Here is a 13,761-nt window from a genome sequence, read left to right on the forward strand (position 1 = left end):
GGGACAGTGAGTAAATTTAGGGAGGAGTTAGACAGATTTTTCATGGTTGAAGGATTATACTCGATGGGCCAAATGGCCTCATTCTGCTCCTATATTTTATGACCTTATGAAAGGGGGAGACATTGATTTGCTCCCAGATGTTGCCCAGAGGAGGAAGTTTTAGTCTGAAACTTATTGTACAACCTCCACATTGTGACATCACAAAGAAACTCGTCCTCTAAATCAGCCAATAGGAATAAATCCGCTCCGCGGTGACGTCACTGCCCAGCGCGCAGACGCGGGAGTCCCGCCCCTACCCATTGTTCCCCTCCCCCACATATCCTCGAGACAAGGTTTCCAGGCAACCGGCTGACAGTTCCGGCCGTCGGTTCTCTACCCCTCCCCTGACCCAAGACTGCGCATGACTGAGGGAAGGGGGCGCTCACTTCCGCTGACCTGACTGCGAACGTGTTGCCCAGTAGGAAGATTGGAGGGCCGGAAAGATTCTGCTCCTCTACCAATCAGAGCTCCCCCATTGTCTCAATGCGGAAGCTGGACATGGAGGTTTCTCCCGAGCAAGTTCCTCCAACCCTGAATGAGCTTGAACTTCAGACAGACTGAACCTTCCTCCTGTCTTCAACATCTGAGTAAAACACTTTCTTTTCTCCCTCATTCCATTTATTGTCTCATTCTGACCTTCAATTGGTCACTTGCAGCAACTGAAGGGAAAGGAAGTGAATCCAGGGACGGTGCAGACTCTGGAGAGCTTGGCCCAGGTCTCTCTCTCTTAAAGACATTGACATCCTTTGCTCCCTCAGCTTGACACATTTATTTGTCTGGCTAAAATGATGGTCTCTTTCCTAATGTTCACAATTAAAGGGCTGGTTTCCCCAGAAGATGGCTGACAATAAAGGGAACAGTAAACAGGACAAATCAAACCCAACCAATTACTTCCCTGTCGGAATACTCTCCACCATCAGCAAAGTGATGAAAGGACTCATTAACAGCGCTAGCAAGTGGTACTTACTCAGCAAAACCTGCTCACAGACGCTCAGTTTGGGTCCAACCAGGGTCACTCAGCTCCTGACCTCATTACAGCCTTGGTTCAAACATGAACAAAAGAGCTGAATGCCAGAGGTGAGGTGAGAGTGACTGCCCTTGGTATCAAGGCAGCATTTGACCGACTGTGGCATCAAGGAGCCCCAGCTAAACTGGAGTCAATGGGAATCGGAGAAAACTCTCCGCTGGTTGGAGTCATACCTGGCACAAAGGAAGATGGTTGTGGTGGTTGGAGGTCAATCATCTCAGCTCCAGGAGTTCCTCAGGGCACACTCCTAGGCCCAACCATCTTTAGCTACCTCATCAATGACCTCCCTTTCATCATAAGGTGAGAAGTGGGGATGTTTGTGGATGACTGCACAATGTTCAGCACCATTCGTGACTCCTCAGATAATGAAGCAGTCCATGTCCAAGTGCAGCATGCCCTGCACAGCATCCAGATGTTGACTGATAAGTGGCAAGTTACATTTGTGCTACAAGTGCCAGGCAATGACCATCTCCGACAAAGGAGTATCTAACCACCGCCCCTTGACATTCAGTGGCATTAGCATTGCTGAATCCTCCACAACCAACATCCTGAGGGTTATCATTGATCAGAAACTGAACTGGACTAGCCATATTAATATGGTGGCCACCAGGGCAGGCCAAAGACTACAGCGAGTAACGCACCTCCTGACCCCCAAAGCCTGTCCACAAGGCACAAGTCAGGCATATAATAGAATGATCGCTACTTGCCTGGTTGAGTGCAGCTCCAACAACACTCAAGATGCTGCTCTACACCATCCAGAACAAAACAGCCTGCTTGACTGCTCCCCATTTCATGAATATTCAAACACTCCACCACCGATAACCAGTAGCAGCCGTGTATACCATCTACAATGTGCACTGCAGTAACTCACCAAGGTTCCTCCGTCAGCACCTTCCAAACCCACGACTACTACTATCTAGAAGGACAAGAGCAGCAGATACCTGGGAACCCCACTACCTGGAGGTTCACTCACCAGATGGACTTGGAAATATATCACCCTTCCTTCATTGTTGCTGGGGCAACATCCTGGAACTCCTTCCCTGTCAGCACAGGGGATGTACCTACAACTCAAGGACTGCAACGATTCAAGAAGGCAACTCATCACCACCTTCTGAATGGATGGGCAATAAATGCTGGCTGAACCAGCGACTCTCACATCCCGTAAATGAATTTGAATTTTTTAAATATCGGACAGAGATATATCTAGTGTTACATGGAATGTATTAGATATATTATTGATGGTTCTGTAACAAAATACATGTATTATTATTTCTAGTTTTGTAATATAGTACTGTACCTACGTTACATATTTCCAGTCATACAATCATTGCAGCACTGACGGAATCCATTTATGAACTCGAGTCAATGCTGACTCTCTGTACAGCAATCCAGTTAGTCCCATTCCCAATCGACATCCCTGTTCCCCTGCAAGTTTATTTTCTTCAAGTGACTATCCTATTTTATTTTAAATTATTGATCATCTGGACTTCCACAACCCTTGTGGGCAGTGAGTTCCCTGTCATGACCACTCCATGACTAAATAAAATTCTTCCTCAGAATTTCCCTATCTCTAATCAGTAAATGTACTTATATGGAGATTCTCTACTCTTGTACAGGTTTTAGTGAGTTTAGATTTGTTGATCAGCACCTTCAGGAAAATTGGGAGGGAAAGTAAGTGAATACAGTCTGTATATTACACACATTTTTCATCCAGTGATATAGATATATATCTGTCTGGCAGCCTGCATGAAGATTTTCAGGTCTCTGTGTCCAGGACAGGAAGCAGAGAGCTTGGATCTGTCAATCAGCCTGAATCAGCACCTTCAGGAGAATTGGGAGGGTGAATATCAGATACAGCAGAGTGAGAATGGAGGGAGAGTGTGTGGGATTGAGATTTAGAGCATTTCAGCGAAAGAGAGAGGAAAGAATGTTTGATATAAACTAGAATTGTCTGTTCTAAGTTTCTATCCTGTACTGACAATGATTACCATTGTAAAATCTGTTTGCAGGAAGTTCGAACGAGAGGAGTTTGAGGCCGATACCTCAAACTAAATATCACGTCAAGAACTGACTGAGTCACTCAATTCTTGGGAACTGAAGATCATCGGCCTTTGAGTCTAGAAGGAGAAATGTTTGTCTATTCTGTCTGCTTCAAGAGATTTTAAACATCAGTGCGTCTGGAAAAGCACTGAGACACACACACACCCGTGTGAGACTGTTACAGAGCACTGACTGTGGAAAGAGCTTTAACCACTGACACAGCCTGAAAAAATACTACGCCATTCACAGCAGGGAGAGACTATATAGGTGTTCTGTGTGTGGACCAGGCTTCAACTGATCGTCCAACGTGGTGAGACGCAAGATCATCCGGACCATGGAGAAACCATGGAAATGTGAGGATTGTGGAAAGGGGTTCAAAGGTCCGTATGGACTGGAAAGGCATCAACGCAGTCACACTGGAGCGAGGCCGTTCACCTGCTCTGTGTGTGAGACGGGATTCACAGCCCCGTGCCAGCTGGAAAGGCATCAACGCAGTCACACTGGAGAAAGGCCTTTCACCTGCTCTCAGTGTGAAAAGGGATTCACTGACATTGGCAACCTGCGGAGACACGAAAGAGTTCACACTGGAGAGAGGCCTTTCACCTGCTCTCAGTGTGAAAAGGGATTCACTGACATTGGTAGCCTGCGGAGACACGAACGAGATCACACTGGAGAGAGGCCTTTCACCTGCTCTGACTGTGGGAAGGAATTCACTCGGTTATTCCACCTGCAGAGACACCATCGAGTTCACACTGGGGAGAGTCCGTTCACCTGCACTGTGTGTGGGAAGGAATTCACTCAGTTACCCAACCTGCAGAGACACCAGAGAGTTCACACCGGGGAGAGGCCGTTCATCTGCACTGTGTGTGATAAGGGATTCACTCGGTTATCCCACCTGCAGAGACACCAGAGCGCTCACACTGGGGAGAGGCCATTCACCTGCACTGTGTGTGATAAGGGATTCACTCGCTTACCCCACCTGCAGAACCACCAGCGAGTTCACACCGGGGAGAAGCCGTTCATCTGCAATGTGTGTGATATGGGATTCACTCAATTATCCAGCCTGCTGAAACACAATGTCACTCACACCAAGAGCAGGCCCTTTAAATGCTCTGAATGCAGGAGGGGTTTCAAAAGCTCACAGCTACTGATGTCCCACCAGCGCGTTCACTCTGAGGAGAGACCGTTCACTTCTCCGACTGGAAAAAGCTTCACTCGGTCATCACTTGCTGAACCACAATGTCACTCACAGCAATGAGAGACCCTTTAAATGCTCCGACTGTGGGAGTGGATTTAAAAGCTCTCGGGTACTGAGGGAACACCAGCGCATTCACACTGAGGAGAGACCGCTCAGCTGCTCTCACTGCACAAAGAGATTTCAAACATCATCCACATTGCGGAGACACCAGCAAGTTCACACTGGAAAGAAGCCATTCACCTCTCACTGTGGGGAGGGATTCAGTCAGTCGTCCAACATGCGGAGACACCAAAGGATTCACAAGTGATGACGGGTTAGATTCTGCTATTATTCCTGCTGTTAATCACATCCAGGACTGAACCTGGAGTGGGTGAAGGTGTTTGCCTCCTCGTCAACTCCTCCTGATGCTCGGATGTGGCGACCCTGGTGAACTACTGCTCCCCGGACCTGGAATACCCGACTGTGAAGTACAGTCCATACTGCCTTCCACGGAGTTCACTTCTGCCATCATCACGGCGGTCTACATCCCACCCCAGGCGGAAGTGAAGAAGGCCCTTGATGAATTGTAACCGCTATAAATAACAATGAAGCAGAATACCTGGCGGCCTTGTTCATCGTGGCCGGGGACTTTAACCAGGCCAACCTCAAGTGTACTGCCAAAATTCCACCAACACATCTCCTGTCCCGACAGGGGCCCCAACATCCTTGATCACTGCCACACAAACATCAAGGGTGCCTGATGATCCATCCCCTGACCGCATTTCGTAAAATCGGACCACGATATGGTGCTCCTTCTCCCAGCATACAAGCAGAAACTTAAGCAGGAGAATCCGTTTAAGAAGGTTGATGCAACGGAAGAGCTCCTACGCGACTGCTTAGTGTCAGTGGACTGGTCCATATTCAAGAACAAGGGCAGCATGGTAGCACAAGTGGATAGCACTGTGGCTTCACAGCACCAGGGTCCCAGGTTCGATTCCTTGCTGGGTCACTGTCTGTGCGGAGTCTGCACGTTCTCCCTGTTTCTGCGTGGGTTTCCTCCGGGTGCTCCGGTTTCCTCCCAAAGACTTGCAGGTTAGGTGGATTGGCCATGGTAAATTGCCCTAGGTGACCAAAAAAGGTTAGGAGGGGTTATTGGGTTACAGGGATAGGGTGGAAGTGAGGGCTTAAGTGGGTTGGTGTAGACCCGATGGGTCGAATGGCCTCCTTCTGCACTGTATGTTCTATGTTAACTCAGCAGCCAACCTAGACGAGTATGCCAGCACCGTCACAGACTTCATCAGTAAATGTGTAGAAGATTGCGTGCAAAAGAAGGTAGTCTGTACGTTACCCAACCAGAATCCATGGTTTCATTGGGAGGTTCACTCCCGACTGAAGGTGTTCAAGGCAGGCAACCCTGACCTATACAAGAAATCTATATATGACCTCCGCAAAGCCAACAGGGACTCCCAAGTGACAATACCAAACTAATCTTGAGTCGCAGACTAACGACAGGGACTCTCATTGGTTGTGCCAGGTCATGCACCCAGATCCTGCACTGACCCACTGGCAGGTGTGTTTGCGAACATCCTCAATCTCTCCCTCCTCCGTTCCAAGGTTCCCATCGGCTTCAAGAAGACCACCATCATACCGGTGCCAAAGAAGAACCAGGCAACGTGCCTTAATGGCTACCATCAGGTGGCCTTGACATCAATCATTATGAATTGCTTCGAGATGTTGGACACATCAACTCCATACTCGCAGCATTCCTTGATCCACTGCAATTCGCATACCGCCACAACCGGCAGATGCCATCTCCCTGGCCCTATACTCGCCCCCGAAGCATCTCGACAACAAGGACTCCTACGTCAGACTCCTACTCATTGACTACAGCTCCGCCTTCAACGCCATAATCCCAGCCAAGCTCATATCAAAACTCCAAAACTTCGGACTAGGCTCCTCCCTCTGCACTGGATCCTCGACTTTCTGACCCACAGACCACAATCAGTAAAGATAAACAACAACACCTCCTCCATGATAGTTCTCAATTCAGGAGCCCCGCAAGGCTGCACTGCCTATACACAAATACGACTGCATGGCAAAATTTAGCTCCAAATCCATCCACATGTTTGCTGATGACACGACTAGTGGTTCGGATCACGAACATGTCCATGATAGTCCTCAATACCGGGGCCCACAAGGCTGCGTACTTAGCCCCCTACTACGCTCGTTATACACACGACTGTGTGGCAAAATCTGTTCCCGCTCCATCTACAAGTTTGCTGATGACACGACGTAATGGGTCGGATATCAAACAACGATAAGTCAGAGTCCAGGAGAGAGATAGAGAACCTAGTGGCATGGTGTAATAACAATCTCTCCCTCAATGTCAGCAAAACTAAGGAGCTGGTCATTGACTTCAGGAAGCAAAGTATCGTACACACCCCTGTCTGCATTAATGGGGCTGAGGTGGAGATGGTTAGCAGCTTCAAATTCTGAGGTGTGCACATCACCAGCATTCTGTCCTGGTCCACCCACATCGACGCTACGACCAAGAAACATATACTTAGGAAACTAAGGAAATTCAGCATGTCCACACCGATTGCCACATGGGCGGCACGGCAACACATGGTTAGCATTGTTGCTTCACAGCGCCAGCGTCCCAGGTTTGATTCCCGCTTGGGTCATTGTCTGTGCAGAGTATGCATGTTCTCCCCGTGTCTGCGTGGGTTTCCTCCGGGTGCTCCGGTTTCCTCCCACAAGTCCCGAAAAACATGCTTGTCAGGTGAATTGGACATTCTGAATTCTCCCTCAGTGAACCCGAACAGGCGCCAGAGTGTGACGACTAAGAGATTTTCACAGTAACTTCATTGCAGCGTTAACGTAAGCCTACTTGTGACAATTATGAAGATTATCATTGACTTTTACCAATTATTACAGGTGCACCAACTTTTACAGGAGCACCATAAAAAACATCTTATCTGGCTGCATCATAGCTTGTGTTTCATAGTTTCATAGAATTTACAGTGCAGAAGGAGGCCATTTGGCCCATCGAGTCTGCACCGGCTCTTGGAAAGAGCACCCCACCCAAGGTGTTATGGGCCAGTGTTCAGAAAACTCCAAAGTATATCATGGAGTTCACCTGACCTACAATTGTTTATTGATTTTGGTTCCGATGAGTACAAGGGCTGCCTTTCGGGTGTTATTCAACAGAGGCCTTAACCACTTTTAATCAAAACAAGATTTATTCTCCGAATTTAGTTAATATTTTTATAAACACACACAGTAAGCATTTTTCTCAATTACAAACATAAATACCCCACACAGCTACAGTAATCTATGTATAACCCTTAATAAATTCCCCCCTTTAACTGTTCCAATTTAATAACAAGATCCATAAACCAGTACCTCCTTTTCAAAGGTGTGGCCCAGCACACAGCACTCAAGACCTGGTATGGATGCTCTTGTTTCCTTTCCAAAACAGCAGGTTTGAATTCCTTCCAGAAAGCAATTATTTCTTTTCAAGTTATCAAGCCGCCTGGAAACAGCTTTTAAAATAAAGATAGAGAGAGAGGCCAAAATACTCCTCTTTCTGAGTACAGCAGCCAAAAATGTGAGAACGAAAGCAGAAAGCTCAGAGACACAAAACAGCCCTAAACCAAAGCGAAAGTAAAACCAACTCCCAGAGCCACAGCCCAGCTCCACCCACACAATGACATCACAGAAGCCATGTGATAAGACAAAAACATTTCTTAAAGGGACACTCCCATGACACTTGATATGGCAACTGCCCAGCCCAAGACTGTAAGAAACTACAGAGAGTTGTGAACACAGTCCAGTCCCTCACATGAACCCGCCTCCCGTTCATTGACTCTGTCTACCCCTCCCGCTGCTTTGGGAAAGCGGGCAGCAAAATCAAAGACCCTCCCACCGAGGTTATTCTCTTTTCCAATCTCTTCCATTGGGCAGGAGATACAAAAGTCTGAGAACTTGCAATAACAGATTCAAAACAGCTTCTTCCCCGCTGTTACCAGATTCTGGAATGACCCTCTTATGGACTGAACTGATCTCTCCACACACCTTCTCTACTGAGTAGCACGACACTCCGTATGCTTCACCCGATGTCTACGTATTTATATTATGTATTTATCATATGGCCTATGTTTTTTCATGTATAAAATGATCTGCCTGTATTGTACACAGAACAATACGTTTCACTTTACCTCGGTGCACGTGAATAAATTTAATCAAATCAAACTTTGTTCATTCTGACACTTGGTGAAGTGGGAGGGTCGGAGGGTTTCTTTCTGCTAGATTGGCCGGTCTAATGGCTTTGCTTCCAGTGGATTATGATCTTTGAGCCTGGGGGAGAACACATTTCCACTGGAATGATCCACAAAGGCTGAAGTACATTTATTTTATCCTGGATAGTAAATACTGTCATTCCCCCACCACAGGTGGATCTAAAATAAACCAGATGGGTTTTTACAACTATCGACAATGCTTTCATGGTCATCGATGACTTTTAATTCCAGATTTTGTATTAATTTAAATTTCACCATCTGCCGAACCTGGATCCCTATTACATTACCCTGGGTCTCTGGATTACTCGTCTGGCTATTGTTTTCCAAGATGTGTTTTGTGAGAGGTGAAGTCACTGTAGCCGTTTTCGAGTTGTTTCTTTTACGTCCTGTACTTTCCCACTAACCTGCAGACAAAACAGCTGCAACTGTACTGTGTATAAACGTGTGTTATTGTAACTACTCCTTGAGATGATTCGATTCGCTGAAGCATTCCCTGCATGTTTGTAATAAAGATTCCTAAACTTTAACCAACTCTAGACTCCGAGTGACATTTGTCCCACAACAGTCTGGTGTCAGGAACAGGATCCACTGACGGCTCTGATGAAAGGAAAGTCCCCGTGGACAGCAGATACCGGGGTGAGTATTGTTTGTTTTATACCACCCGTGTTTAGTTCAGTCTGACTGACCACTGGGGACTCCTCAGAACCTCAGGGATCTGTTTCTGGTCTGTTTCTTTGACATCCATTCAATGTAATTTCAATAACTGGAACATTTCAGGCAGGGAATTATCGGTTTTACACCAAGGATATGTTTGGGGGCGATGCTGAAGTCCCCGTGACTGAGAGGGTTTTGTAGCTGCTGACAAATGAGGGGATAAAGCCGTACGGGAGGTGAAACAGAAAGAGTTAGGCAGTTGGACAGAGTTTGGCGTGTGTTCAGAGGTCCCAGATAGGGGTCAGCCAGCATCATCACATCGATGGATCTGCACAGAAAAGGTCCAACCAGATGGAACTTATAAGGCCCAAGGTGAGGTTAGTGGCGCGGGGATTTGAAGAAGCTTTGGGAGATAAAGAGGTCAGAGTGGACTCACCCACAGCAGGAAAGGTAATTTTGAAATTTCTTTGGTCCTTTTCGTGACATTTTCTCGGAACGTTCAGTCAAGAAACATAAAAGCTGCATTTGCGCTGGGGGATCACCTCCAGAGGGCGGTGTTTCTACAACCTCCTAAGGTGCCAGATGTAGATGGAAGACTTTGGAAGTTCAATAAGTTTGTCCATGTTTTGAACGATGTTTCAGGGTGTATGGCACTTCTCAGTTCGATCAGTTTTGTGCAAGTCGGGTTGTCCCTACCTGAAGGCAGAAGCTGCCGTGCTTTATTGGTACGAAGGCAGGAAACTCTCGGGCATCTTTAAGATGCATGTTGATGACTGCCTATGTGGTGATACTAGTGAGTTCCAAAATAATGTTACTGACAGGATCAGAACAACATTTAAGGTTTGGAGTCGGGCTTCTGGGACCTTTAAATAAATTAGATTGGAAATCGGGCAGTGTGGGTCTGACGTAACTTTACATCAACAATCTCAGGGAGACAGTATGAACCCTGTCACAGTCAATGGGGCCGGGGCCTCACACAGAAAGAGGAAGGTGTTTCCAAAGCTGGGACTGAGCTGCTGCAAAGTTGAATTGACGAATGGGGCACACAGGCAAGGCCGGATACAAGTTTTGATGTCTTTGAGCTGAGTTCTGTAATGAAACATCCAGAGGTCAAGGATATTTAAAGTGCAAACAAAAATTAAAAAATACAAGATGGAGAAATGTGTGCTGAAATTTCCATCTTTGAGAGGGGAAAGGTCACCGCGGGGTCAACAAAGAAGATGGAGGCTGGAGCACCAGGGGAAGCCGCAGTGCTTACGGCTGAAGAACTAACTAAGGTGATGGCTGCGGAATTCCAAAAGCAGTTGGCGCAGATTGAGAAATGTATGGAGATGGTGAGGAAGGAGATGCAGGAGGTTTTGAGTGTGCTGGTGGAGGAGGCGGTTTCCCCGGTGAAGACGGCGGTGGCGAGCGCAGTGGCGGAGGTGCGAGAGCAAGGGGAGGCGCTGAAGGAAGTGGAGGAGACGGTATTGCAGCACGGTGATCAACTTGCGTCGATGGGGAAAGAGATGCGGAAGGTGATGGACACGAACAAGAATCTGCGAGGAAAAATGGAAGATCTGGAAAACAGATCCAGGCGACAGAATTTGAGGGTCGTGGGGCTGCCCGAAGGAGTTGAAGGACCGAAGCCGACTGAGTATTTTGCCGCGATGCTGGCAAAACTACTGGGGGAGGGGGAGGACCCCTCCCAATATGAACTGGATCGGGCTCATCAGTCGTGGAGGCCTGTACCAAAGGCGAGTGAGCCGCCAAGGGCAGTGACTCTGTGCTTCCGTAGGTACAGTGTGAAGGAGAAGGTCCTGAGCTGGGCCAAGCAGAAGCGGGTGGTGCAGCGGGCTGGAGCTGGTATACGTGTATACCAGGACTTTACGGTGGAGCTGCCGAGGAGGTGGGCTGCCTTCAACCGGGTGAAGACGGCACTGTACATTGGCAAGGTGCAGTGTGGCATTGTATATCCAGCGAAGCTGAGGGTGACTTACAAGCTCAGGGACTTTTATTTTGGAACGGTGGAAGCAGCGGAGGAGTTTGCGAGGGCAGAAGGACTGTGGCAGAACTGACAAATTGAGGAATGGTCATGTGCCGATGTAACCTCAGGACTGTATTTTCTTTTTTTTTGTTTTTTTGTATCACTGCGCGCGGGGGTAGAGGCTAAAGGAGCCAATGTTGCATAGATTTGGACAAGGGAAGGGACGGGACTTTCATTCGAAAGGAGGGCTCTTTGGGGTGTAGGTGGATATGCGGGGTTTGTGTGCTAAAAGGGGATCTTTGGGCTTTCCTAGGGCCGGGCAAGGGGGAAAGGGACCCGGGTGGGGGCCTCCACGCTGGCCGGTTTAAGCCGGCCAGTGAACGGGAGTGAGGTGGGGGGAGGGGCTGCGGCCATCGGAGCCTGACAGAACAGGGTCCGAGTGGTCTCGCCGCGGTGGAGAGTTGGGGGTAGGGATCCGAGGTTGGGGGAGGGAACCGAGGTTGGGAGGAGGAGTTTTACAAGAGCCAGTGGATGGGAAGAGCTGGAGACGTTGGGGGGGGCGGGGTACAACTGTGGGGTATCATGCACGGTACTCTCTTAGAGGCTGGATGGCGTTGGGTGGGGGGGGGGGGGCGGGGGGTGGAGAGCCGTGTAGATTAAGGGTGACTACGGGTAATCCCTGATTCCTTTTTGTCATTTGTTTATGTAAACATGTGGGTTGAGGTTTGGGGGTTGGTGGGCGGATGGGATCGTTGTTATTATGGGGATTGACATATCTTGTTGATTATTGTTTATTGTTGATGGGTGTAAATGTGGGAGAAAACGTGAAAAAGGAGAATAAAACATTTTTTTTTTAAAAAGAAAGAAATTTCCATCTTTGGGTGAGCTGCAAAATGTAAAATGGATTTTTTAATCCATTTTAGGCAGCGGAGATTCGGCGGGGGCGGGAATCGCGCCGCGCCGGTTGGCAGGCCCCCCCCGCTCGATTCTCCGGCCCGGATGGGCCAAAGTCCCGCCGCTAAAATGCCTGTCCCGCCGGCGTAAATTAAATCACCTACCTTACCGGCGGGACAAGGCGGCGCGGGTGGGCTCCGGGGTCCTGGGGGGGCGCGGGGCGATCTGGCACCGAGGGTTGCCCCCACGGTGGCCTGGCCCGCGATCGGGGCCCACCGATCCGCGGGCGGGCCTGTGCCATGGGGGCACTCTTTCCCTTCCGCCTCCTCCACGGTCTCCACCATGGCGGAGGCGGAAGAGACTCCCTCCACTGCGCATGCGCGGGAATGCTGTCAGCGGCCGCTAACGCTCCCGCGCATGCGCCGCCCGGAGATGTCATTTCCGCGCCAGCTGGTGGGGCACCAAAGGCCTTTTCCGCCAGCTGGCGGGGCGGAAATTCCTCCGGCGCCGGCCTAGCCCCTCAATGTTGGGGCTCGGCCCCCAAAGATGCGGAGCATTCCGCACCTTTGCGGCGGCGCGATGCCCGTCTGATTTGCGCCGTTTTGGGCGCCAGTCGGCGGACATCGCGCCGTTTCCGGAGATTTCCGCCCAGTGTTTTTCAAACTTTTTTTCCGGGGACCCATTTTTACTAACTGGCCAACCTTCGGGACCCACGCCGGCCGACCTTCGCGACCCACGTCAGCCGACCTTCGCGACCCACCATTTTCTCTTACATTGTTTGCTGCTGACAAAATGGAGGAATCACAATCTCGCCCAAAGCACATGACGGCGACGTTCGGGGGCTGTGACCTGCTCTCTGCCTCCCTCAGGCAGGAAGATTATATAGAATTTTTAAAAAAATCTTCTGCGTCTCCGATTGTGTAAATTTTCGATCCTCAGCCGCAGCAGCCGGCTTTTACATTCAATTTTTATTTATTTTTTGTAAATTGTAACAATGTTGTTGCACGGCACGTTTAATCAAAGAGACCAAAGCCCATGTCATCGTCAGACTCTTCAGATTCTTCCTGTTTCTTCTCGTCCTTTTCCTCTTCAGCAGCAACATGGGCAGCGGTGGAAACAACTGCTGCAGCAGCTGGGGCACTGCTACCAGCACCAACGTTGCAGATCAAACTATTGACGTCAATATTAGCCAATGCCTTGGCAAACAGACTAGGCCAGAAAGGCTCAATGGTCACACCAGCTGTTTTAATCAGGACATTGAGTTTGTCTTCGGTGACGGTGACCTCGTCGTTGTGCAGGATGAGGGTGCTGTAGATCCAGGCGAGTTCCGAGGTGGAGGCCATGGCGCTGGATCTCTGCTGGTGGGTCCGATGGTGCTAGTCGCCGGGGGGGAAACTCGGCCTTAGCTTCATTCAGAAGAACCAAGCACTTCCGAACCAGACAGAGCGAGCAGCAGCCGGCTTTTAACTATGACAGCTGTGAGCGGCCCTTTTACCATATAAAAGAAATGCTGCTGCACTGCGCATGCGTGCCTGATCATCGCACAGTGCGGCGCACTATTTTATATGGTAAAAAGGCCGCTCGCAGCTGGCATAGTTAAAAGCTGGCTGATGCGGCTGTTGCGCGCAAATTTGCGCAATCGGGAGTGCCGTGACGGACGGCT

General features: G+C 49.1%; 2 protein-coding genes across 2 annotated transcripts; one reads left to right on the forward strand and one right to left on the reverse strand.

The window, feature by feature from the left end:
* The first annotated feature begins 1,092 nt into the window (after window positions 1–1,092).
* On the forward strand, window positions 1,093–9,115 carry LOC140406159 (uncharacterized). Its single transcript, XM_072494299.1, has 2 exons — window positions 1,093–2,227; window positions 3,076–9,115. The coding sequence occupies exon 2, from the start codon at window positions 3,441–3,443 to the stop codon at window positions 4,362–4,364; it is 924 nt and encodes a 307-aa protein (XP_072350400.1). The 5' UTR covers window positions 1,093–2,227; window positions 3,076–3,440; the 3' UTR covers window positions 4,365–9,115.
* Window positions 9,116–13,111: 3,996 nt separating this feature from the next.
* On the reverse strand, window positions 13,112–13,492 carry LOC140406162 (large ribosomal subunit protein P1-like). Its single transcript, XM_072494301.1, has one exon. It carries the CDS (start codon window positions 13,439–13,441, stop codon window positions 13,112–13,114), a length of 330 nt encoding a protein of 109 aa, XP_072350402.1. The 5' UTR covers window positions 13,442–13,492.
* Between the last annotated feature and the right edge of the window lie 269 nt (window positions 13,493–13,761).

This window comes from Scyliorhinus torazame, unplaced genomic scaffold, assembly GCF_047496885.1.
Source record: "Scyliorhinus torazame isolate Kashiwa2021f unplaced genomic scaffold, sScyTor2.1 scaffold_328, whole genome shotgun sequence".
NCBI classification, from domain to species: domain Eukaryota; kingdom Metazoa; phylum Chordata; class Chondrichthyes; order Carcharhiniformes; family Scyliorhinidae; genus Scyliorhinus; species Scyliorhinus torazame.

Coding starts and splice junctions, on each gene's coding strand:
- LOC140406159 (XM_072494299.1), top strand. CDS start 3,441: ATGGAGAAACCATGGAAATGTGAGGATTGTGGAAAGGGGTTCAAAGGT.
- LOC140406162 (XM_072494301.1), bottom strand. CDS start 13,441: ATGGCCTCCACCTCGGAACTCGCCTGGATCTACAGCACCCTCATCCTG.